At 44.5% G+C, this 24,250-nt stretch overlaps 11 protein-coding genes across 11 annotated transcripts; 4 read left to right on the top strand and 7 right to left on the bottom strand.

Moving 5' to 3' along the window:
* Positions 1–392: 392 nt before the first annotated feature.
* Positions 393–2,517, bottom strand: BGW36DRAFT_350767 (uncharacterized protein). Its single transcript, XM_046213332.1, has 2 exons — positions 2,251–2,517; positions 393–2,169 (listed from the first exon to the last, which is right to left on the bottom strand). Exons 1-2 carry the CDS (start codon positions 2,316–2,318, stop codon positions 444–446), a joined length of 1,794 nt encoding a protein of 597 aa, XP_046066122.1. The 5' UTR covers positions 2,319–2,517; the 3' UTR covers positions 393–443.
* Positions 2,518–3,289: 772 nt separating this feature from the next.
* On the bottom strand, positions 3,290–5,110 carry BGW36DRAFT_401335 (high-affinity nicotinic acid transporter; the record flags this gene model as incomplete). The annotated part of the gene is made up of 8 exons (XM_046218732.1): positions 3,290–3,633; positions 3,689–3,878; positions 3,936–4,006; positions 4,060–4,351; positions 4,400–4,539; positions 4,597–4,663; positions 4,730–4,845; positions 4,897–5,110. 8 exons carry the CDS (start codon positions 5,108–5,110, stop codon positions 3,290–3,292), a joined length of 1,434 nt encoding a protein of 477 aa, XP_046066121.1.
* A 613-nt stretch (positions 5,111–5,723) lies between these two features.
* Positions 5,724–6,873, bottom strand: BGW36DRAFT_350766 (carbon-nitrogen hydrolase; the record flags this gene model as incomplete). Its single annotated transcript, XM_046213331.1, has 1 exon — positions 5,724–6,873. The coding sequence occupies one exon, from the start codon at positions 6,871–6,873 to the stop codon at positions 5,779–5,781; it is 1,095 nt and encodes a 364-aa protein (XP_046066120.1). The 3' UTR covers positions 5,724–5,778.
* A 953-nt stretch (positions 6,874–7,826) lies between these two features.
* BGW36DRAFT_307791 (uncharacterized protein) lies at positions 7,827–8,591 on the bottom strand (the record flags this gene model as incomplete). The annotated part of the gene is made up of 2 exons (XM_046212268.1): positions 7,827–8,402; positions 8,469–8,591. 2 exons carry the CDS (start codon positions 8,589–8,591, stop codon positions 7,827–7,829), a joined length of 699 nt encoding a protein of 232 aa, XP_046066119.1.
* Positions 8,592–10,034: 1,443 nt separating this feature from the next.
* BGW36DRAFT_432804 (glutathione S-transferase) lies at positions 10,035–10,691 on the bottom strand (the record flags this gene model as incomplete). Its single annotated transcript, XM_046221179.1, has 1 exon — positions 10,035–10,691. The coding sequence occupies one exon, from the start codon at positions 10,689–10,691 to the stop codon at positions 10,035–10,037; it is 657 nt and encodes a 218-aa protein (XP_046066118.1).
* Positions 10,692–12,838: 2,147 nt separating this feature from the next.
* On the top strand, positions 12,839–13,845 carry BGW36DRAFT_350758 (nucleotide-diphospho-sugar transferase; the record flags this gene model as incomplete). The annotated part of the gene is made up of 1 exon (XM_046213330.1): positions 12,839–13,845. One exon carries the CDS (start codon positions 12,839–12,841, stop codon positions 13,835–13,837), a length of 999 nt encoding a protein of 332 aa, XP_046066117.1. The 3' UTR covers positions 13,838–13,845.
* A 1,245-nt stretch (positions 13,846–15,090) lies between these two features.
* Positions 15,091–15,749, bottom strand: BGW36DRAFT_307634 (uncharacterized protein; the record flags this gene model as incomplete). The annotated part of the gene is made up of 2 exons (XM_046212255.1): positions 15,091–15,600; positions 15,696–15,749. 2 exons carry the CDS (start codon positions 15,747–15,749, stop codon positions 15,091–15,093), a joined length of 564 nt encoding a protein of 187 aa, XP_046066116.1.
* Positions 15,750–16,283: 534 nt separating this feature from the next.
* On the top strand, positions 16,284–18,399 carry BGW36DRAFT_440514 (major facilitator superfamily protein). Its single transcript, XM_046221529.1, has 2 exons — positions 16,284–16,757; positions 16,843–18,399. Exons 1-2 carry the CDS (start codon positions 16,459–16,461, stop codon positions 18,278–18,280), a joined length of 1,737 nt encoding a protein of 578 aa, XP_046066115.1. The 5' UTR covers positions 16,284–16,458; the 3' UTR covers positions 18,281–18,399.
* Positions 18,400–18,565: 166 nt separating this feature from the next.
* On the bottom strand, positions 18,566–18,982 carry BGW36DRAFT_307848 (uncharacterized protein; the record flags this gene model as incomplete). The annotated part of the gene is made up of 1 exon (XM_046212275.1): positions 18,566–18,982. The coding sequence occupies one exon, from the start codon at positions 18,980–18,982 to the stop codon at positions 18,566–18,568; it is 417 nt and encodes a 138-aa protein (XP_046066114.1).
* Positions 18,983–19,798: 816 nt separating this feature from the next.
* On the top strand, positions 19,799–20,594 carry BGW36DRAFT_364574 (Alpha/Beta hydrolase protein; the record flags this gene model as incomplete). The annotated part of the gene is made up of 2 exons (XM_046214567.1): positions 19,799–19,964; positions 20,026–20,594. The coding sequence occupies 2 exons, from the start codon at positions 19,799–19,801 to the stop codon at positions 20,592–20,594; spliced, it is 735 nt and encodes a 244-aa protein (XP_046066113.1).
* A 1,096-nt stretch (positions 20,595–21,690) lies between these two features.
* BGW36DRAFT_364573 (uncharacterized protein) lies at positions 21,691–22,380 on the top strand (the record flags this gene model as incomplete). Its single annotated transcript, XM_046214566.1, has 1 exon — positions 21,691–22,380. One exon carries the CDS (start codon positions 21,691–21,693, stop codon positions 22,378–22,380), a length of 690 nt encoding a protein of 229 aa, XP_046066112.1.
* Between the last annotated feature and the right edge of the window lie 1,870 nt (positions 22,381–24,250).

The following is a 24,250-nucleotide window of genomic DNA, read 5'->3' as shown; positions in this document are numbered from 1 at the left end:
TCTTCTGATATCTATTTCTTTTCCATACAATGGCAAGAGACCTGACCAAATATGAAAAACAGAAACACCAACTGGAGAGAAGCTTCAACAATGATAAGATGACCATCAGTAACAATCCCACCCACCAAAAGCCAGAAAAGAGGATGAGCAAACATTATAATAAGCAGTAGAAGGACTGATTAGTATAGATCTATGTATTTCTATTTTTTAATGAATAGGTTTGATAGATAGTCCTAATATAATATTTTTATTATTATTAGATACTACTAAATCTATCTTAATCCCTTCTTAAAGTGATGCAGGGTATATCATATCAGGAGTGTCTGTTCCAGACCAGCATATTTATCTAATCTAGGATAGCACAGACTTAAAAAAAAGCACTATAAGTATCTGAACGGTTCTTTATATGATTCTCTACGATTGACTAGCATAGTATGTTGCTTTCATTGGTCAAATTCGGAATGATTTGTTAGTAAATAATATATGGCCTCCTTCCATGCTCCACTCACGGGGTCATGCTCCTTACGTCTGAACTGTATATAAAGGTGCTCCTTAGCGGATTGGCGCAGTTGTAATCTCTCAAAGCCATGATTATCAGTAAATATGCTCTCGATAGCATCACCTTTCAGCGCTGTGGTGACGCCAATACTACAGAGGCGCCTTTCTTCAGGAATCAGCCATTGTCCCCCGACAGGCTTCACCTTTGGAACACAAGTTTCCACTACCACCACATCATGTACAATAGGGTGCTCTTGTGTAAACACCCCAAAAATCAGGACTTCACGGTATCCTGCAGTTTTATGGTTCCTACACTCTGACAGAGCATGCCTCACATTCATGCCATATGACAAAACCCATGACTGCACAACTGGTATATCGCCTTCTTCTAGCTGTATGGCCTTTTCAGCAAGTGCCGCCCAGGACGCGCATTTAAAGAACCCTTGGATCTGTGGTACACGCCTAAGCAAGGCCAGCGCCTTTCTTCGCAATTCCGGTGCTCGGCATTTTACAGCCGTGACATACAGCGGCATGCCCGGGCCCATTTCGAATGTAAATGGCGGGCACTGTGAGTCATCATATGCAGCGCACGCATCAGTTGCGTGTTTCACAAGAAGCTGAAATTGACCCATATGCGAGTCATAGTCTATTTCTTGCTGTGACAAACAAGTCGATACCATTATAAATAATGCAGTGTAGAATGTCAGAAGTGTTGACAGTGAAGACTGCTGTAGCGGATCCGAAACTCCAGATAAGTGGCCTTCCTTAAAGTCGGCAAATGCATGGTTCCACTGTTCCAGTTTAGACAGCAGAGCATGTTGGCGGGAAAATATAGCTGGTACTCCATCTGAACTAACTATAGCAACGTGGAAGTCACTCTTCGCTGCCTGTAACAGGGACATTGACTCTATAGCCAGTGAATAAATGGCTGTCCGCGCAGCGTCAATCGTTGGAAATCGGCAATCCAGCGGCGAAGTCAAAAAAACAAAAGGGTCTTTGACCGGGTAATTTGCCGAAACAATGGCTGAAGCGCCCAAGCGAAAAAAGAGTGGAATGATAAGATCTTTAATAGCAGGTATCTGGGCTGACGTGGTTTGTGATGGGAGTGCAGTAATTAGCCCCATGCCTTGCTCGTATAGCTGGAATGCTTCGATAGTATGTCCTTGAATGGCTTCAATGCAGACGTAAAGCACGCAGGTAACGAGGGCAGTAAATATACTAGCCCTTTTCTGCTCGATTTGAGTGCGCATGTTTGTCATTGAGCGGAAGTACCAGGCTAGAGCTTCATTATGCCTAGCCACAGATTTGGTAGTCGGCATAACATAGGGTGGTCCTATGAATGGATCCGGATGTTCGTAAAGTGCACTGAGGGCAATGACGGCATCCCAGACTAGAGGTTCTGACCGGCATAATTCCAAGACAACGCCCTTCCAAACCGAGACATCCAAGGCCCCTGCGATTCCCGCAGCAGCATTTATAAAATAATACTCAAACGCGCGACGCTCCCGCTGCCCATTGTAATTTAAACCATAGGACGGTTGTTGTAGGATTGGGTATGAATTTCGGATATCTCCCCTTTGCGTGGAGGTTCCGTATCCTGGACACTTACGGCCAGTACTTTCACAGCGCCTGCATTGCGGCCTCGTCTCATCACATTTGATTTTGCGAACCCTAAAAGTAGTAAGAATTAGTGAGTCTATATTTATAGCGCGCCACTCACTCGGATTAATAAAAGAGATTGCCTGTACGTACCTACAAGTGGCGCAACCTGTTCGTGATTTAACAAGATCGATCGATCTGGTTGACGTGGGACGAAGCATTATGCCACCTATCCCCGAACAACTTAAATTCTAGAAAGTGAAGGCGGTTTCGAATTTGTCTGTACAGTATCTCATATATTTTTGGAATCATATAGTAGGACGCCTTGAAATAGAATTTTGTCGATTGCTAAGAATGGAGAGGCGTACTCGGCTGCGGGGTCGAATCCTTGTCCGTATCGCCGTGCAGTGACTATATCACGATGAAAATTCATCAATTTCATATATCATAAATAGGGAAGCAGCACTTGATCATTCATGCTATGATGCTCAATGATATGTATTGAAATTTGTCAGAGGGAATATATCGGGGAAATGTCTCAAAGAATTTCCCGATGAAAGTTTAGGATGTCATTCAAATATTAGGATGTAATGTATTGTAAATATCAACACTCGTTTAGTCTAGTATGTAGCGCTAACGGAATCAGTTATGTTTGAATCCGCAGTGGGGCTGAATCAAAGAGAGAGTGTGTAAATCTGTCGTGATCCTTAAAAGGGAAAGCTTTCACCATAGTGGAACCATCCTGTACTATAGATAGACGATCTTCGTGCTTCTTTGTATACCTTCGGCTATATATTAGAGCCCTCGGTCCTTGTGTACCTAAAGAACCGTCTTTCCTATATATTCAGAATGCATACATGTCTTAGATCATTACAACCTTGGCAGCCTGGATGCCTCAGGCTCACCCCTCAGATTGAGGCGGACACCCACGATCTCCCCCCCGACTATCTATGTAGTAAACGAATATTCTTATAAGCAAGCCTTATTACAGCTACATTATAAAGTATCATCCTAGCTGTGATATTGCAGACCGTCGATATGCTTTTTCTTCCATAAGTCTATAGACGAGGAGGACGGGAGATCAATATATTGTAGTTTTTTCTTGTCCGTTTCTTTTGTTCTATGAAATTATCTATATCTTGCGTAGGCGGTGATATCCCGAAGCTATCGAATACTAATGGAATAAACTAAACTACAAGATATATCTGTACGTCGGTGCCTTATCGCCCAACGATTCAATTTCCTCGGGGCTCAACGTGCCCTGCGTATAACCGAGCTCATCCCTCTTTCGATTACAATGCTGATATCCAAGCCTCAAAATCACCACTGCCACCAACCCAATAAGGACAAGCATGAGCGATAACCCATGACCCAGAAGAAATTTGGGCGAATCCTGCGATCGGTAGAAATTAGATACCATGGCACCGCCCAAATTTCCGAAACCGACGTGAATGGCCAAGCCAACAGCACGTTTGTAGCTGCCTGCGAGGTTGTTTGAAATCCAAGTGACGTTACATGGGAATGCCGTATAAAGTCCTTGTAAAGTGGAATTAATTTTCATGCTGATCACGCCACATAGAAAGAGACTTACCACATGCAACTATGAAAACGCCGGCATATGTCAGACCGGGAATATCCGCGGCTGCTCCAGCCATAGTGATGAGGTATCCGACTATTATGACGCCGTATAAGACAAAGAGGAATGGAGATCGACTAAGATGCCGGTCAGAATACCAGGCGACCACTACAGCTGTGATGGCTGCACTGATGTATATGGGGATCTGATCCATAAAATTTAGTTCAAACAATGTCTTCGATTTTGCGAAAGCAAGGAATACCGTCAAAAGCTGTGCATCGGTAGAAGTATAGCCAAGATTATTGATGATTGTTGGGAGGAATAGCGATATTGCTTTGAAAGTCAGTCAGGTTCATATTAAAGCTCAAGTGAAAAAGCCAATATACCATAAATCGGGCTAATTAGTGACAAATTCATAAACATGGCCACCAAGACCTGCCAATCTGTAAATGCCGCAGTGACAAACTTCCACCGAAATTTCTCATTTCTTTGTGCTATTGGCCCATCACGACTCAATTGGTCATATACCCAATTCTTTTCATCGTCCGTCAAGAACGATGCCTCTTCGGGAGAGTCATAGATCAAAAAAAAAGACATAACTGCAATAACGACGGTGGCGATCCCTTCGATGATGAAAATCCAGCGCCAGCCCGCAAGGTTTCCGATTCCGTCCATTTTCTTTCTTCTTAGCTGCGGGTCCTTGAAAATTTTATAGATAGAACATACATTAATAGCAAATGCTAACAACCCCGAGAATGCGCCGGCGATGCTGGCCGCGCTGAAGAAGAGGGCGTTTCGGAACTGGGCATGTTTGCGAGAGTACCATATAGTTGTGTAATATATGACACCAGGGTAGAGGCCCCCCTCTGCACTCATATATCAGTCAAGACCACTGCTTCTTATATCAAGGGTTGAATAGCTACCTGTGAGTCCAAGGAAAAGACGAGCGACAAGAAGACCATTGAAACTCTCCACGATTCCCATCAACGTCTATTTATTTCTCCTATTAGATTCGGATCAACTTTTTTGAAAAAAAAAAATAACAGGTCTTCTCACCGTGATTGTCCCCCAAGCCACCATAATCGACGGCAGCCAGATCGATGGTTTGAGGCACTTTAGCATCAGATTCGACGGTACTTCTGCAAATGCATATGTGAGGAAGAACACTGTCACTGCACGCTGTTAGATCAGAAGAGTAAAAAAAACGGCATAAGAGTGTTTACGTGTTAGAGCATATTGAGAACCAGTCATATGGAGATCTTCTGCAAGTCCTTCAATCTTCGCGTTTCCGATGTTGCCACGGTCAAGGAAACTCATCAGATAAAGCACAGCAAGCATAGGAATTAGACGGATGTCCAGTTTGCGTAAGATGCGGGCATCATTCACTCTTGCTGTTGGTTCGACTTCTCCCAGTTTCTCGGCAATGGCAGCCTCCATGTTGTTTTTTAGGAGTGACATTATTTGAATATATGCCTCTTCCTTTTTTTACGCTTGTATTGTAGTATAGTAGACAGAATAATGAGTTTGTGGGTTTTTGAATCTGAAATAGCTCCATGGATTCAATGAATCAGAAAAAGCAGGTATAAATATCATGGTTGAATAGGTACGATTCAAATAAAAACGTATAGCTGGAGATAAGGATACTGATTTCTTCCAATTTCCTAATAATCTAGAGATAAGAACACATCTATCGGTCATAGATTAAGGGCCGAAAGTCTTTTTAATTTTGTCCTCGTAGATAAATCCTAGCTATTGTGCGGTTCTGCATGAGTCAGTTCGAGATAACGGCCAACTCTTCGGCCAACTCTCCACGAGAAACCGCAAATCCCGCCATTTCCGATTTCGTGATTCGTTTAGACAAGCTAGCCAAAGGAATAATTCACTTTCTAGGGTGAATACTGAGTATATTTTATTTTATATCAATTTATCATGTCAACAAATGTCTGTATATTTACTGCAATGACAGTAACTATAGCCTGCATTTCGTGTATGTATTTACTTGAATAGTGATGTATGCATATATCGCCAATACTCTTTCAATAAGAGTTTAGACGCATTAAGTAAAGGACCTAAGGGTTTGAGTTTTAGATCTAGTGATTTCACAATCACAAATCAACAGTCTCATTCTCCTTTCTGTCCTCTCCTCCATTCTGATCCTCCACAAAAGAAATCGGGTCTCGTCGAGAACGGTCAACTTTCAGATTAAACACGTCAAGCCGCTGATACCCACCAACCACATCATGATATTGCTTGCCCTCAATTGTCTCATCCAAATCCAAATCAGCATACAAAATCCCCTCACGGTCGGTCAATTGGCCTGTTTCTACTTTCTCTCCGCCGTCCACAACGTAAGCAGACTCAATCTGCTTGCCTGTGGGATCGAGAAACATACTGGGACCCCGTGGAGCTCCCCCCAGGGCTTCAGTCACAAATTCCGGGTTCTTGGAGCCGGACGCAATCGCATCAATTGTCTGATGATCCAAAAAGCTGGCACTGAGAATTCCAAAGGCCTTGGCCTCGAAACAGTGCGCTGCAGCCCGGGTTTTGTTTGCTGCTACGTTATCGTAATTCTTGGGAGACGCATGACCTGCTGATGCTGCTGCTGTCGTCACACGAGTAGGCCATACAGCCGGCCAAGTCGATATATGCACCTGCTCCCCCTGCGCCATAAGAGTATATCTCGCTAGCGGATTGGTGTTTTCGCCACAAATCAGATTCCCAATCTTGCCATATCCCTGCTCAGATTCATAAACCCTCAACCCATACCCATCGCCGGGTGACCAGGTTAGCTTCTCGAAAAAAGTAGGCATCAATTTCCGGTGATGCACCACTGCTTCTCCCTTTTCACTAATGATCATGTTGGAATTATACAATGTCGCTGTACTGAACCGTGTCTTTTCAGAGAAGCCAATGCTTACGATAGTATTTGTAGCGCGTGCAGCGGCCTGAATAGCGCGCATTTCTTCGCCATTCGCATATATAGATTCATGGGCTATGCGTTTGAAGAAGTCATGGTTGTCCGTCGGTGGTAATATAGAACTCCAGATTGGAAATGCGGGTATGTAGCTTTCAGGGAAGACGACCAGGTTGGCTTTGTTGCGTGCTGCTTGGTGGATAAGTTCGATAGCACGCTCAGTCGTTGCTTTGGCGGACAGGAAGATAGGTGCGACGTGGCACACCGCTGCACGGAAAGGGGGCATTTGATCGACGGTTAATGATTTTATGTGTTAATTCATATACGAAGAAATAGTCTCTGTGTGTCAATCTCTAGCGATATAAGTATATAAACACCCTCTTGTAGCGCGACTACTCAATCCGTGCGGAGTAAGCGGGATTGTCGGATAAGCTGGAACTAGAGCTTGCATCCACATAGGAAAGCGGCAAAAGCGGGGGAAAATGATACGATTGTTATAAGTTGCTGATAATATGAATACGTATTCGAATAGGTAGTCCTAATCTGATGGCTTCAACCTTCATGCGCATCTCCATCTCTACTGGTCGCCGGCCCTAAATCTACTTCCGCACAATCTACGATCACCAGTTTCTCAACTGATAAGCTTGGATTATCAGGCTAAGTTGCCCAAGATATGGGCCACGCATTCTTTGGTTCGGGCACAAGCAGGATTATTACGACACAGACGAGCAGGTAACGCCGGCGTAGAAGCCGTATTTAATCCCATGTAGGGCATGTATTGGGATTCCCCTGTTATTAAAGGCAAAGGCAAAATGGAAATATTTGCTTCCAGTTAGGGTGGAATTTGCTAGAAAGATAGATGTAAAGGGTTAAAAATCGGAGTAAATACTCCACCAGAGACACTTTCTTCTCCTTTTTTGATCGACTTTCCCGAACCCGACCTGAGTAGGAGATCTCTACATGGTTGTAAAGAGATCTACCAGACAGTAGAACTCGGCTGAAGTTTGTTGCAAGGCAATCTCACGATTCTCTAATAGTTCCAGCGCGTAATCGTTCTGCTGAGTATCCTGGCTTTCATCTACCATGTGATGTTGAACTAAACAGACTGGCGCTTCTGCCAATAGAACACAGCGCTGGGCAACAAACGAGGCCTTTAACTTGGTCCGCAACTGGGGCATACATTTCTTTGTTATAGAGCAAATTTCTCCTGCTTGCCGAGGATCCGTTTAGTGGCTAGTTTTATGGTGCTCTCGGAAGAACAAGTTCGTCACCCCGTGCAAGAGTCTCGTAGTGTCTTCTAACCAGATCCGATATCTCAACTGAGCCAGGGTGTTCCTCATTTTCGACATACGGTGTCAAAAGTCTTATTACAGTTCTCGCATATGCTCCTTCGCGCTTCTTTTTATCACGTATATATAACCGCATAAACGTCTCCATCAATAGACAAAGTCTCGGGACAATGACAGGATACTTGCCCGACATGAAGAATCCAGACCCACGATCCGGCCGTCGAGGTGGAAGGGCCGTAGAATTTGATGCCAAAATCAGTCTGGGAAGCAAGTATAATTGCTGTTCCTCGAGCGTCAGGCAGCTACCTATCTCTGGTAGGAACCATAGAATCCGTGCCTGGACATATAAAGCTACCGTCACGGTAGAGGCCTCAAGATGCAAGTGGTATGGCGGCTCCTCTGCTTTCCGCTTCTTGGGGCTCCAGAGACAGTCATGACCATAAGTGCATGGTACCAGGCCTCTAAAATTGTCAAGAGCTTTGCTAGCTTCGTTTAAATAGGCCGTGGGTACGACGAAATCAATGGACTTAGCATGTAAAACTTAGCTTGACATTTTACGCCGCATTTAATTAGAAGCCGGTGAAGTACGTACGTCAATGGAGGATGCAATGCCGTGAATATTCAGCAGGCATTGTCCCCACAGGATGCATGGCACCTCGGCACCATTGAGTGTTTCGGCCAATGATGCTATTAGACACTCAAAAGTATCAATCATGGCGGTATTTTTTGCAGAGTGAAGTACCGAAGTAAAGTCGTTTTTATATTGATACCGGCTTCTTGATGCTAGTGCATCGTTTTAAATGACCTAGAGAAGTGAATTAACGAAGTTGAGACAATTCTTAAGGATAAGCACTGGCTATTAGGATACGGGCTATGGCTGACACTTTTGAGTTCTCGCCCCACTCCCCGATAGTTGCAGAGCCTGTCGAACTCCGTATTCCACAAGCGAGCCGCCACTTCTGCCTGAAAACGTAATCTATAATCGATTCAAATCCCAATCTCTAATCCGAAATAATAATTATATATAAAAAATTAATTACTAATATGATTAGGATATTAAGGCCAGTTATACTCAAGAGTATTATACTTACTATACTAAAATTGCTGGTATATTTGTAACACGGTCCAGGCAGTCTGGAAAGCTGGAAAGACTAGAGGTGGGTGAGTTGAAGCTTCGCCGTTCGATATTGAGGCTATAAAGCAAGGCTAATAGGGGAATAATTATCAATTTACTTAATATAAATATAGAAATATTCGAACCAAGGGCTATTCAAAACTAAATAGACTTATATTAAAGGTTATATTAAAGATTATATAAAAGATGTTGCTTTAGTTTCCTCACTCTAGATTAGAAATCAAGCTTACATGTTCAAGTCCCTACACAACTAATAATACCTAATCTAACTAGATACAGGTATATGCTGTGAGGTAAGAGATACTTACATCATGCCCAGGGTTTTATGATATCAATTATGATATATCACAATTGATTCCCAAGATATCTTGGAGACCCCCGGTATAGCCGGATTCGGCATAAACATGCTTCCTGAGCTTATCCATGTCACAGTCCTTATATAAATAAAATAGACTCGTGAACTGCATCTTATACGGCCAACTAGCAAGAAAAAGGCTTTCCAAAAACAGATTGCTTCTTAGATAGTGAACCCCAGAATTAAGTTAAGTCTGGAATGACTTCCAAGATAGTTGTTTAGGAAAACGATTGTATATAGGATCCTTGACATGAGTTGGCTGTTATTTTTAAGATGTGCCGTTTAGAAACATAATACTCTAGGTATTCCGAGCCCCAAAGCTAATCTGTGCTGGGAAGTGAATGTACCTAGGATCATTGGCAGAGGTCGGCTGCCTTTCGAGGATATAGTGTCTACACAACACTATAACTTGGGCTCTCCCTGAGATTGATGTAACAGGATTAGAAGATTCACGAGCTTTTCATTATATATAGAGTTCTCTGCATGGCTCTAGTATAGGCAGCTAAATAGAAAGATATTGAATCTATAATCTCTAAATCGTCCTGTATATAATCATTTCGACACAATGGAGATTGATTTAATTCGTCAAAACTTTTTTAATACTCCATCTCAGACCCAGCAGCAGAGTGGATCTCGCCAGACAAATTCCCTTGACTCCCAACACGCTTTTACTTGGCCGCCATAGCCGCATTCCGGTCCTGCAGGATCTTTGCAATGGCCGGACGGGCCCTGATGCGCTCCAACCAGGCGTTGAGGAAGGGGAAGTCCTTCTCGAGGTTGATCCTGTCGGCAAAAAGAAGCACAATGGCATACCACATCACGAACGCGGCATCGGCATAGCTGAACTTGCCGCCAACTAGGAATTCCTTGTCCTGCAGGACGCGGTCGAGGACGCCGGAGACGCGACGGATCTCATTGAAATAGCGGTCGACAACGCTTGGGAGTTTCTCGGGGTGGTAGTGGATGAACCACACGGCCTGCCCGAAGTACGGGCCCTGGCCGGATACCTGGTAGTGCAGCCACTGCTTTTCTTCGTAGTACTCTTTCGAGCCTGGGGCGAAGCTGATGTGGTGTTGTTTGTCGTAGGTTTCTACCAGATATTCGATGATGGCGCCCGACTCCCACAGCGTGATGCCCGTATTTGGGTCCTCGATTGCAGGCACACGGCCGTTGGGGTTGATCAACTCGTACGGTTCCTTCTTCATGTCCGGGAGCTCGAGGAGCTTGAGCGTGTAAGGGACGTTGAGCTCCTCGAGGATCATGGCCACCTTCCAGGGGTTGGGGCCGATGTCATGGCCCCACAGAGTGATCGGCTTGAGAGACATATTGCTGGTCTGGTGTAGGCGTGAGGCTTGGTGTGTAAGGACAGTGAATGGAGATGGGAGACTCGACACTTCTGTGATTGAGTCTGATGCAAGAGATGATGATTGTATCTCTGGGATAGATACACTGTCCTCTTAAGTAGGAGCAACAACCAGCGTCATTGCTTGATTGAACCATACAAACCCATACAAGTCCATGTCACTTTACGATCGACCGGGCTCGGGCTTATAATTATTCCTTCGGCCACTGGAGGAGACTTTTTTCTTATTTTCTTATTAAATATATATGTTAATTAATATTTCGAATTGTCTCCAGTTACACGAAGTTGCTCGTTTCACTTTGTTATTAACGGAAGAATATTTTGTAGCTATACATGATATTATAAATCAAGTTATAGAAAGCCCGGAAATTGGCCGGAAATAGAATGTTGATTATAAATGCTGCTGACAGAATTCTTGCCCGCTTTATAGCTTTTGGCATTAGCTGTCCTATTTTTGGCTTACCTAGACGGATAAACATCTATGTAGTAGATAAGTACGCCTGACTTCTCCCTACACTCGGAATCATGCCCGGCACATTAGTGAGATTTAAGCGCCCATACACTACTCTTTGTGCCGACCTCCGTACACAGATTTAGCACCCATCAGAATCCCCAACTGAGGCGTGCGCCACACCAAGCCGACACGCATCCCCGCTTGTCATTGAACTCAACGAACTATTAAGCTACAGCTTCCTGTCCTGTTGGGTTGTGAACCTCTATGGAGCTTCTCACCCGTGGAATAAAATATTGGAAACTACTATTAAACCTGCTAAGACTTGCTGGTCAAGTCCACAGGCATTTTTCAAGAACTATTCAGCCATTTTAATTAGTTTATCATTATATCCCAGCAACATGACTAAGCCATATAAACAAAAAGCAACTTTTCGAAATAGCTCCAATGTTGGGACCATTTCTAGCACTGAAAATGTTCTAATATCAAAACAGTCCAATTGCAACTTTTACGATGTCGCACTCTTTCCTTATCGAAACATAAATCTGTAGTGAGTACAACTAGACTGGGCTCATGCTATGTGCTAGTATATGAACATGAACATTCCATATAGTAGTTCCAGCGGACGGAGACAAATTGACATTGGGTATCGGTTTATGTTGTCATCTTATTGTGGGCAACGACCTATTCGGGAATGTCGGCGGCTTTCTCGGCTTTCAAAGTAATGCGTCGTCAAATCAAATTCACGAATCTGCATGAAACAGTTTTGGAGATGCAGGGCTTAAACGCCGCTATACTTTGGACCCTGTGGGTGCTGTAGCCGAAGTATTCGAATGTATGGAGTAAAGCGGGTAGGAAGGGCACATGGTTTCGGTTTGGATCATATTGATAGTTTGTTGATCATTTTTACTGCGAAGTTAGCGCAAATTGTGCCACAAATTGGCGGCTATGTCCAACCAATGAGTTCAATCAACCACTGGCACTAACCAACGGGTAGTTCCTAGATCGAGATGGCGCTCCAGATGGACCCCTGGCAAAGTCTCAGCCTTGACACTTTGTTCACCTGATAAGCCCCTTGATTTGTTTAAGCCAGGTCTCATGGAAGTCTTCCCTATATAGTAAGCCGCGTGTTTTCCAATCCTATTTTCTCCGAGACTTCTACGGAGTCGTTCAGTCTCAACTGTCGAATGGTTTAACTGGTGCGGAGTAGCCTGTTATCACTGTTTCCCTAAAAGAGCGCTACTTTTAAGCAATTTCTCCCACGCGCTACGGCTAGTTCCACGGAGTAGTACATGCCACACCATGCAAGTCACAATTCGTAACAGGAGTCCCAGAAAAGCGCAGCCTGATTCGTCAACGGGACTGCCGCCCGAATCGTCGCTATAATTACCACGCCGAATCACGACGTGAGAAGAGTTCGCTGTTGATCAACTCATCTACTTGGACATAGCATGTAGACCATGTGTTCAAACATCACAAGAACATGTTGGCGAAGCCAAAAACCAGATAAACGACGCAAAGTCCCATTGTCTCTCTCCTGAAGTATCTCTGCCCCCAATACTCTATTACACCGATTGTAAAGCATGCTTGTTCATCCCCTTAATAAATGGACCTTTTCTTCTTATTTTAGGAGAGTCTTTCTACTAGTCTGTGTCTTTATGATATTTTCATGGGGGTTAATCTCACTGCGGGACGGTGATAGATGGACAAACATTCGACCACCGTCACAGTCAAAATACGCATATGCTACTATTCTCACTTCAGAGGGCGACATCGAATACCCCAACGTCCAGGAACCGTATTTGCATGCAGCGCGACTACTCACCTATCAACTCCTCCACGACCCGCGGACCCGAGGGAATAATACCGACATCCCACTTCTTGTACTAGTCACCGAAGATGTACCCCAGAGGCACCGAGATATTCTAAAGAACGACGGAGCCACTGTGGTGCCGGTACACAATGTCTCGCGCGAGTGGATTCACCCAAAATGGGAGCGCTGGAGCGGCGTGCTCGCCAAGTTGAATCTGTGGAACCTGGTAGAGTACGACAAGATCATGTTTTTGGACGCCGACACGGTCATTTTCCGTCCAATTGAGCATATTTTCGAAAGTCCAACAACCGCACCTCAACAGACATTGCCATGGACGACAATAATATCAAATGGAACAGTCTATAACAGTAGCATAGATGATGCTGCTGCAGGCCCCCTTCCCGAGACCTATATGATCGCTGGAATCCACGACATCTGGGTAGAATGGGCCCTCCCTCCCGTCCCAGGAAATGACTTTTACGCGCCCCAAAACTACATGAACGCAGGGTTTTTCATGTGCAGTCCCTCGAAAAATCTCTCTGAATACTACCTCTCCCTTCTTGATATCCCCAACCGCTTCGATTCAAACTACCCGGAGCAGAATCTACTTAACAATGCGCATCGGACAGACGGCCGGATGCCCTGGCGTGATTTGGGTCCTGGGTGGAATCAGAAAGGTGCTGATAAGGCTGCTTATGATGGCGGTCTGAGATCGATCCATCATAAATGGTGGCGACATTTGGAGGACGAATTCCTAACTCATTACATTGCGAATGCAATGGGGGACATGGACGAGTATTTTTTTGAGAGAGATCAGCACTTGTTGTTTCCAAATTATGCGTAACTCCTCGTTCAATTTCAATTTCATGTGTATACAATAGATATTTTACGACATTTAATACATGTATAGATAGTATTCAATACAAAAATGATATTCGACCATCTTGCCACACGTACCTTAAATATCTACCGAAAATTATATTCAATACAAGGCAGCATATATGTAGCGTTTGGAATATACTCCTTTTGGTTAGCGTGATATATATCTGTACATATCAACATTGACCAATGACGCGAAGTATCAATACTAAGGCGGCCATTTGAGATCTTCTAATGCTGTCGAGCCGATGGATTGTCAGGATTCTGGTGAACAACTGTGAGGTCTCCTGCATCCTTGTTGACAATCTTGAATATTTTTGTCAACCTGGATTTTGAGTTGAGATGCTAATCTGGTTAGTAGGTTTAAGATCATCTAGGGCATGCTTTCTTATTTTCTTGTTTGTACGAGCTTTCACGTTATTAATAGTATTTTCGTGAATAGCTGAATTGCTGTTAATTGCCCGTTGCAGTTTATCGATCCCACTTTTGTGTTACTTGCTAATGAACTCATCCCCATGCTGAGTGGACTAAAATACCAATTTAACCAACTCAGGAAAAGATATACTCTTGTCATTGAATAGGGGCCTGCAAGCATAGGTTGATCAATTGCTCAAGGAAAAAGCTAAAGAAAAGGAGATTTCTAAAAAGGAATTAGAATAAGTAGAGACTGAAATTATTTGTTTAGAAGAGGAGCTGAGAGATATTCTAAGATTTGACCTTCAGAATAGAATATAATTTTATATTAAGATAGAAGATTAAAGTTTTGAAAATATGATAAAAATAGGAGATAGAAATATATCAGCTGAGATGGCTTTAAAATCTAAAGTTGTATGCTATTATAGGGATAGTAACAAAAACCTTGATGTGTAATATATAAGTATAAAAAAGATAATATAGTTTGTGTAGTTTTTACCCCTTTATTAAATATAAAAGGCATTTCAATTGCTAGGCTACATCAGGTGTTTAGCTTAATGATTAATTGGACAGCCCTCGATAAACAATATCCCTGCTTGTATAGGTGATATGCCTCTTATGCTACTATTCTGAGGCATGGATTAGGAAACAAGGCAAATTCATCAACAATGTTTCTAAACAAGACAATATATATATATCTTTGGCCGGAATCTTTCCGTCAAACCATGACAGGAATCACCCACAGCATCTCACTTTGCAACATGTCCATAGGCCAATCTATAGTGGATATAGAATTAGATTCATTCACTGTCTTTCAAGCCACTCATAAACCATCTGCGCCTTTGCTACTTCTCCGTTATTCCTCACAAGGAACTTCCGAACATGGTATCTCTTCTCTTGGACCGTTGCAAAACCCCAAATCTGTTCCGCTGTCCATCCTTTTTCACTCTGTATAGAAACTTGTACATGCGGGCTTTCTCTATCTAACCAACCCTCAGTGAGGAAATGGTCCAGTGTTGTCCCATTCTCACTCTTAGGATTGTCTTTCAGATCAATCCATCGACTGCGAACTGTCTGTGAACCAAACATCGCCGATCCATGCGTGACCGGGCTCCAGTCGAGTCGGTGGGTCTCCGTCTCACCCTTGATGCCACCGGTAGCCGTCTGCTCGATGCTGATGAAAGTTGTACCGTTCTCGTCGGCAGCTTGTTTTAAACGACCAGTAATTGTCGCCCAGGAGACCACTCTACGAATGAGCCATGGGATGCCTTGCAGTTTGAGAGACGGGTCCAGGGGGTCTGAAAGCGATTGACTCTTAGATAGAACAATTGCGCAAAGCAATTTAGTTAGTATCCAATTATTCCAAGGAATTTGATGTAGGGAGTGGGTGCTAGGTGGCTTTGACGAACCATAACCCATGTACCACTCAGATCTTTCATAGTGACTTGGTCAGGTGCTGCCATAGTTTATAGATCTCTCTTTGGCTTGGCTTGTGGGAACTTGGGCTGTTGTGATCCCTCCGAGCCTCTCTTCCTTGTTGCTAAGGCGTAGGACTTTCTTTACATCAGGGGTCCAGAGGCTAGGTATAGTATGCTTGTTATCGTGACGTATGTAGACCCTTTGTTCATTTCTTTCGTCCTCCTGGATTGCCTTTTCGGCCGAAATTCGTCCTTCGATATAAGAGTTCCTAACTGGCTACCCAAGTATACAGCCTCCGACTCCGAAAGCAAACCCTCCGAATCCGAAAGTCTCCGAATCGAAATTTCCGCAAAAACATAGCATTGAGTGGAAAGCCGCAATTTAAGACAGTTTAGATTATTGGATGGTTGATGATATTAAGGAATCTCTAAGACATTATACATACGTATACGTGGGGGGGGGGGGTAGTTTTTATGTTTCTCACGTGACTTTGAGTGGCAATGTTTTGCCTAACAATCCCCCCTTTAATTTATATAGGTATAAGAGAGAGACCAGGAAGGAGCTTGATAAATTGCTAGGCGGTGGTGACGCATCTTCCACCTACCTAGAGACAACGAACAAACGCAGGTGGCGGGTGGCTCAAACCTAGAAGAGTCTCACAAGCCAAATGAAGCCATTGCGTTCCCCCCTTTCGATCTCTTTGAAATCCAAGATTGAACTTTGCACATTCTCTCTCTCTTCTAATTATTCGAAATGGAGATTACAGAGCACAACACCGAATCGGTCCCTACGGGCCAAGACAACTATTATGCCGGCTCTTTAAATAACAAAGAGAGTGACGATCGCCCTGGAAAGACGGAGATCTCAACAGAAAAGGGCCAGACTCAAAAGAAAGGAGTACGATTTTGGGCCATCATCGTGGCTATCTGCGTTGCAGGGCTGTTAACGGCGCTGGAGGCGACCATCACCTCGACTGCTTTGCCTACCATTATCAGTGATCTGGGCGGAGCAGACAAGTATGTCTGGGTTGTCAATGGTTACTTTCTTACCATGTAAGTCTCTTAGGGGCGTATCGTTTCTATCAATCTACGTTTATCCAACTCCAATTAAAGAGTTTTCTGACGGATCCTTGACCAGGACTGCAACGCAACCTCTTTTCGGCCAGCTTTCCAACGTGTTCGGTAGACGATGGCCAACTATTATCGCCACCGCAGCCTTTATTCTCGGTAGTGGCATTTGCGGAGGTGCCGATAACATCGCCACGTTGATAGCAGGTCGAGCCATCCAAGGTATTGGTGCTGGTGGGATTAATGTCATGGTGGAAATTATCGTCTGCGATTTACTCCCACTTAGGGAACGCGGCAACTATCTGGCATTAATCTTTGGCCTCATTGCAGTTGGTACAGCTCTGGGTCCGTTTTTTGGGGGACTAATCGTGCAGCATACCACGTGGCGATGGGTGTTTTATCTGAATCTACCCGTGGGAGGCTTCGCGCTTGTGCTCTTGGTCTTATTCTTGCGAGTCAAATACCAAAAGGAGACCGCCTTGGCAACCAAATTAGGCCGCATCGATTGTCTCGGGGACGCCATCTTTGCCGGATCAATTGTGTCCACCTTGATCGCCCTGTCATGGGCTGGTACATTGTACCCGTGGTCCTCCTATCACATCATCCTTTCCCTACTTCTGGGGTTGCTCGGGCTCGTTGGTTTCCTTATCTTCGAAGGATCCAAGTTTTCGTTGAACCCAACCATGCCAATCCATCTCTTCTCCAACCAAACCTCCCTCACCGCATTTATCCTCACTTTTCTGCATAGTGTGGTCACTATGTGGGCCCTGTACTTTCTTCCGGTCTATTTCCAGGGCGTGCTAGGATCGACTCCAAGCTATTCAGGTGTACAGTTGCTGCCCACGATTCTTATACTTGTCCCATTTGCTGCCACCGCCGGTTCCCTTCTTGCAAAGTTTGGACGTTACCGCCCCATTCATCATATCGGCTACGCGTTGATGACCATTGGATTTGGACTTTTCAGTCTTCTAGACGAGAACTCCTCGACGGCCAAGTGGGTGATCTTTCAAGTCATCGAGTCGGCCGGGGCCGGCTTGATCATTCCGACTTTGCTGCCAGCAGTTCAAGCCGAGCTGACCGACGCCGACAATGCTTTATCAACGGCCACCTGGGCGTTTATTAGAAGCTTTGGACTAATCTGGGGTACGACCATTCCCGCTGCCATCTTCAACAATCGCTTCGATGAACTCTCGGCTCGCATCTCAGACGCAGCCGTCGTGGCCGAGCTGACCGGAGGCAAGGCGTATGAACACGCAACCCGCACGTTCCTCGAAACCCTCTCTAATGATACACGCGCACAAGTCGTTTCAGTCTTTTCCGACGGCTTGCGACGAACCTGGCAAGTTGCCATCGCTTTTTCCGCCTTTGGCTTTCTTCTAGTTATCTTGCAGAAAGAGGTCCCGTTGCGCAAAGAATTAGAAACAGAGTACGGCATGACGGAAGCGAAAAAGAAGAGCGAAAAGGTGCCACCCACAGACGAGAATCTACAGACCGAGGCTCAGATATAAGTCCGTGTGGTGTAGTCTTACGGTAAGGCAGTGTGTTAGACAGATTGAATGGTTCTTTCCATGATTTTATGCTCTTCAGTCAACGTTAGAAGGCCATACGTACTGTATATCTAGGTGCCGTTTGAAAGTAGGGCTTCCCAGATAATGGCATAGGTATCCTTGGCGCCTCCTGTATGGCTCTAGTGATATGGGAAGGTAGAGGTAGTTTAAATAATTTCATAATATCTTTTCCATGTTGATATCTTTTTGGAAGAAATAATTATCCATTTTGTACAATAAGAAGCTCTAGGACCTCAAATGGACGACGACAGCCGCAAAAACACATAACCAACCAGGAAAGTCGACCAGTAACAGCCTCCTCCCATTCACATTCACAAAGCCCTTAAGGAAGCGATATCCTTCCTCGTGTATCTTTCTCTGCCAATCTTCAGCCGTCAAGTTGAAATGCTCCAGCCCCACGCGCAAAGGATAGGCGTGGGCAAAGACAAAACAGATGGCTGCTAGCCAAAGTAACGACGACGCGGGAGAATAGTTAAGATTCATCAAACTGAAGAAGATAGTTGAGAGTTGGCATGGTGCTGACAGAAAGACAACTCTCTTATAGCTACTGAAAAATGGATACCAGAGCGAGTGGCGGGTGGAAGGCGTGATCCGAGGGTTGATAATGGAGATCATTGTGATATGTTGTGTTGCGGAGCACATGAACTGAGGTTTTTGCCCCCATCCGCAGATTTAGATAGTCAGTCAGAGTGATTGCGTCCAGGTAGATAAACTGATTGTTACGTAGAGGGAGAGAGCGGTCTTACGCAGCGGAAGACGTTCCGAGCGGCGCAACACGAATGATGCTTGCCACGAGGCTGGACGACACCATCATGAATCACTGATCGCTTTCTCTATAGGAGTAAATTATTCCGTGATTATTAAAATTAATTTTATGCCCCTTTTCTTTTTCTTTATTCCTGTGAATCATGTTCGTAATGATAGACGGCGCTTATATTAAATATTCTCTCGATCATAAAATGAACCCCCAAAAATGCTTCACGGGTAAAAGGCTCCGGGTTTGAGTTAAATGTCTCCGAATGAATGAATAAATAGCCGAATTGTGGTTGACTTCTGGAATCAGCAATCAACTACAGGCCGAAGGAGAACGAAAGAACCAAAAAAAGGCAGCCTGTTGCTGGATAATTCTACCAATGAATGGCCATATTGGAAGAGTTGTTTTACAAGGAAAAAGGGCGCGGAAGAGGAGAAACGTCAATCCTCGTATCACACCAACCTAACATCAACTTAATACCTTATAAAGCTTTAGCTCCGAATAGGCAAGCTGAGTCCTTTCTCCCATTCGGACTCTTAAATAAAAATAGATGCCTCGTATTCATAACCACACACCTCGAGACTAGTAAAAGTGATTTCGTTCGAGTTATTCACTCCTCTTTCAGAATAATAGCGTCGCCTTCTTGGTCTCTCTCTCGGTCTGTCTCTCTCTCTTTCCCGCGTATCGGAAGCATTGCCAGAATAATGTTCGGATTTTTCCAGAGCAGATTTTACGATTTCGAACTCACGCGTCTTCTGGGTAGCACTCCGTTTGGCGGTTGCGATGTGGCGGAATTCCTCGAGGCCATAGGTAAGATCAAGAAGCACGATCCAGAAAGCTGGTATGGTGCCTGGCGCGAACAAGGCGAGCGTGCGTCGGTTCTCGCTCGCTCAGCTGTACGACATGGCCACCACTTCTTTTCGGCGCGAAGAGCCTACCTACGATCCTCTAATTACTTCCGCGCGTGCTCCTATATGCTCCCCCAGCTCCGACACCCGGGTCTTGGAGAACGCAGGAAGATCCATCGAGATATTTCGAGAAGCAATCAGGTGTATGGATGAAAAGGTCATGATACTGCAGATCCCACTGGGGGATGGAAGCTCACTTCCTGGATACCTCTATCTCCCATTACCATCCAAGCGTCCAAAGGGGGCGAAGGTCCCCGTACTGATCAATTGCGGAGGGGCTGACGCCACGCATGAAGAGTTGTATTATTTATATGTGGTAAACGGGGTTGAATTGGGGTACGTTGTACCAACCTTCAAGGACCTGGGGCAAGGGATGGTCTTACGAAAGGATCGGATCCCAATGAGGCCCGACTACGAAACCGCCACAGAGAAGGTATTGGACCATGTAGTTGATATTGCAACGACATATCCAGAGCTGGATCTGGATCTGGACCGCATTGCGGTAGTGATCGACGCAGAAGACCACAGCGCCGATATTGGGGAAAAGAATCCAGTAAAGGAATTCAAGAAGACCATTAGAAGCTGGTCCTAGCCTCCTAGGCGATTCAGTAATCCTGAACAGTTAATCGCGAGGCTCGAGCTATTAATAGGATAAACGCCACTTTATTTCTGGAAAATAGTTGTCAGCATATCTATAATCGCACAAGGGCAAAGCACTAACCCATTCTGGTCAGTGCGAAACTTGAGTAGCAATATCTTAGAGACGTGCGACCAAAGAAGACTAGTAGATTCGTTGCCACCTAAAATAAAGGTTGAACGGAGACTCGAAAAGTCAAACGAAGGTAACATTACATATTCACAAGCTTAATAATTATCTGGAATAATCGAAAATCTGGGTTTAGTGTTTGTTGATTGCAGATTTACAGCTGACTGCGTTTCGAAGGATAAAAAAGGGAGAGGGTAATTAATTGAATCATTCTTAAACCTCATATAATAACTTAAAGATAGTGTAAAGCTACACAGTTACACTGACATCCTATCTGACAATATGGCTCCTTTACTAATCTAATAATTGCCAGATGACGGGATATTCGAGAACCTAAGCAGGATATTTGGTCGGTTGTAATGATTAGTGCTTGGGGCTACTAGTTTGAGTGGAAGCATTTGAGATCACTACGCTAGTGTCTGAAAAGGACCCCAAAAGCTTTTGCTGCTTTGAGACCCCGAAGCGCAAGCTAGCGATATATCTTACCCTTCAATCCTCCTTTGGCACTGCTATGAATAATATACATATGGATTAGCATTATCTGCCTAGGAACTGACATCCTACCATGACACCACGTGCCTCGTAGATGTAAGATAATTTACCAGACCACTTCCAACATTACCTCGTGATGATGGGAAACTGGACGATATCTCAGTCTTGCATGAATAAACTTACTTCCACGCTACCCCATATCCAGCGTACCACCCAAAAAACGGGGATCGAGGGTAGTAGCAGATCGGAAAGGAAAGATCGATGGGGATAATCGGGTCATCCCCAAGTTGCATATAAATTCAGTCATATATCGCCGTATCGAGTAGTGTGGAAAAAATTATCTTGAACGAACTCAAACACCTTACTCATCCGCTATTCCATTCCTCTCTTCCATCTCTAACAGTAACGGCAATCGTCAACATTATTCACAATGGTCCTAGCCAAGCTCTTTGGTATCGCGAGCTTGACTGGTTACATTTCTGCACTGACCCCACCCAAAGGGCTCAATGATGGATCATACCGAGCATATATTGACCATCTGGGGCGTGAAGTGCATGAGCTCGTGGCACTTCCTAACGGTGACAAACTGGATTCCAGCGAAGTCACCCAGTTCGTCACCGACGAGAACGCTCTCAAGACACTAACCTCTCGTGCCGACAATTTCTCACCAGACCGTAAGACCATCTCGAAGCGATACTATGAATCCAGCCAATATGGCTTCGGTGACGGCATACTCGACATCTACTGTGGCTGCGGCTTCAATCTAGATCCTGGCAACTGTGACGCCGCTGTAGCAGATCTCAAGAACCAAGTCGGCAGCGATGCCCAAATCCCCATGAACATGGCCTGGTACTCGATCCGTGGTAATGTTGTTGCCTTTGCTTGTACCAGGCCTGAAAGTATTGACAATTACAACAAACCATCCGACTCGGACGCCAATTACTTAACCATTTCATATGAAGACATAACCCACTTCTGTGGATGGTACGTTGCGGGCACCGCAATGTACGTTCCCTTTTGGGCGACGGAATACAACCAACCATATGTGGAATACATGCAGTACTACGACGGTCTCGACTTTTGCTATCAATCGACTGGCTCATCTGAAGACCATTGCTGAGCTTGATATGGTAATGCCTACGCGTGGACTGGTACACAAAGCAGGGATGGTGATGGATGGAATAACCACCCTCATCCTTATGAAAGGAATTCCACATCTCGCGCAAGGAACGTTGGTTTTGGATCCTCAAGATCTTGCAATATATTAAAAAAAATAAGAAAATAACTAACCTTTTTAAGTGATTTGGGAGTTTTATTGGGGCTAGCAAAATCCCAGCTTCTTTTCTGGGATCTAAACGTGCGGGCATCATCTACTAACGATAGATTATCTAGGGCTGTCATTCTTTCCTCTAGAGCCCCCCTAGGCCTTTTTTCTTCTTTATAGCCTTTTATCTCCATAAACCAGTTCTCCAAATCTTTTTGGCTGCCTCCTGCCACTGCTTTAAGATCTTAATGACCTCTATAATGGCGAGTAGATCCTTAGTGGCTTTAGGGTCTGTTAATATGTGTGTTTTAAAGATCTCTTCAGCCATTGAGGCCCTACTGATTTTGGCCTTTAAGGGGCCTCTATAGAGGGTTTCCTATTATCACCATCACTGCCTACAGTACAGCAGCAGATGCGCCACAGTTTCTAACCTCTCTGAGCACCCTCTATATTAAGAGATATCACATCTACCAATTTAGTACAGGTATGCCCCCAACAGATTGTATCCAGTTTTAAATTGATATAAATATTGTGCCATGGCCTTAAAGATCGCGAGTGCTCTAGTAAGCCATGTCATACATTAAGCCCCCAAGGCCTCTATACAGGCTCAGTGCATGTAAACAAGTGAGATACCTAGATATTTACCATTCAGAAGCTTCTCTACAGTCTATTTAACAGCCTTATCAGCTTCTTCATTTCTAGGGACCCTCCAATACCCAAACACCCAATAGATGGTGACCTGCTGCCCCCTATCTAGTAGGCACCTAATTAGATTATGCGCTTATAGCGCCAGGCTTTAGCCTACTCCAGACATGTCTTGCCACAGGCAGCTTATAATAACCTACAAGTCTAAAAACATTCTGATTGGGCCTAAAAGGCCTCTATCAAGCGCCCAGTCCAAAGCTTCTACTATACCCACTAGCTCAGCATTTGAACACCTCCTTACCTCGCCCTAGTGGCGCCTGCCTCGTCTCCCAAGACATATTGGGAGACCTATAGGCCACCCCTACCCCTATGCGGCTGCTGTCTAACCGGGAGCCATCTGACCAGAGCCTCGTCCTCATGCCACTGCTTAGGGCCTTCTATAATGCCTCATCGGTGCTTAGTACCCTAAAATTTAGAGATAGGAGGGCATAGCTTGAGGGTGCTGTTATCTCAAAGCCTTCCGAGGGATCAATATCGAGGTAGCCCGCGAGCCTGCGCGCCAGCAGAAGCGCTATACCAGACTTGCCCCGAGGGATGGGATTGGCCCAGGCCCTATCTTCTAGGGGCTGCTCCCCATAGGCATATTATAAATATATACTACTTTACAAAAACCTATGCTTTTTTATTATTTAACATATTAATAGTAAGCTAAAGTCTCTTTTCATGATTTACACCTTTTTTTATATAGTTTTTTAGCCATTTTTTGGATGATAACAATATTTCAAAGCAAATAGCAGGTTTGAAAAGTAAAGAAAAATCAGTTGGGTGTTCGGATTACCCGTGTTGAGAAAAATAAATTTCGGTACTCCGTATTAAAATGCATTAATTACCGGATAAAGACCAAATTTCTGATACCCAGCCGCTAAATTTCAGCCTACAACCGCCAAACGCGCCGAGCTAACCAGAGTCCTTGTAGCTAATTTTAGGCGTACCAACAGTCAAGCGTGCCTTAATGATATGTGTCATAAAAAGGGCTTTTTCTGGATATTGGTGGGCCGTGGCACAACTCCTTGCTTTCTAA

Source organism: Talaromyces proteolyticus (assembly GCF_021365285.1).
Source record: "Talaromyces proteolyticus strain PMI_201 chromosome Unknown BGW36scaffold_14, whole genome shotgun sequence".
In the NCBI taxonomy this organism is placed as follows: domain Eukaryota; kingdom Fungi; phylum Ascomycota; class Eurotiomycetes; order Eurotiales; family Trichocomaceae; genus Talaromyces; species Talaromyces proteolyticus.
The sequence above is the reverse complement of the archived record's forward strand: the minus strand, read 5'-3'. Positions and strand labels throughout refer to the sequence as shown.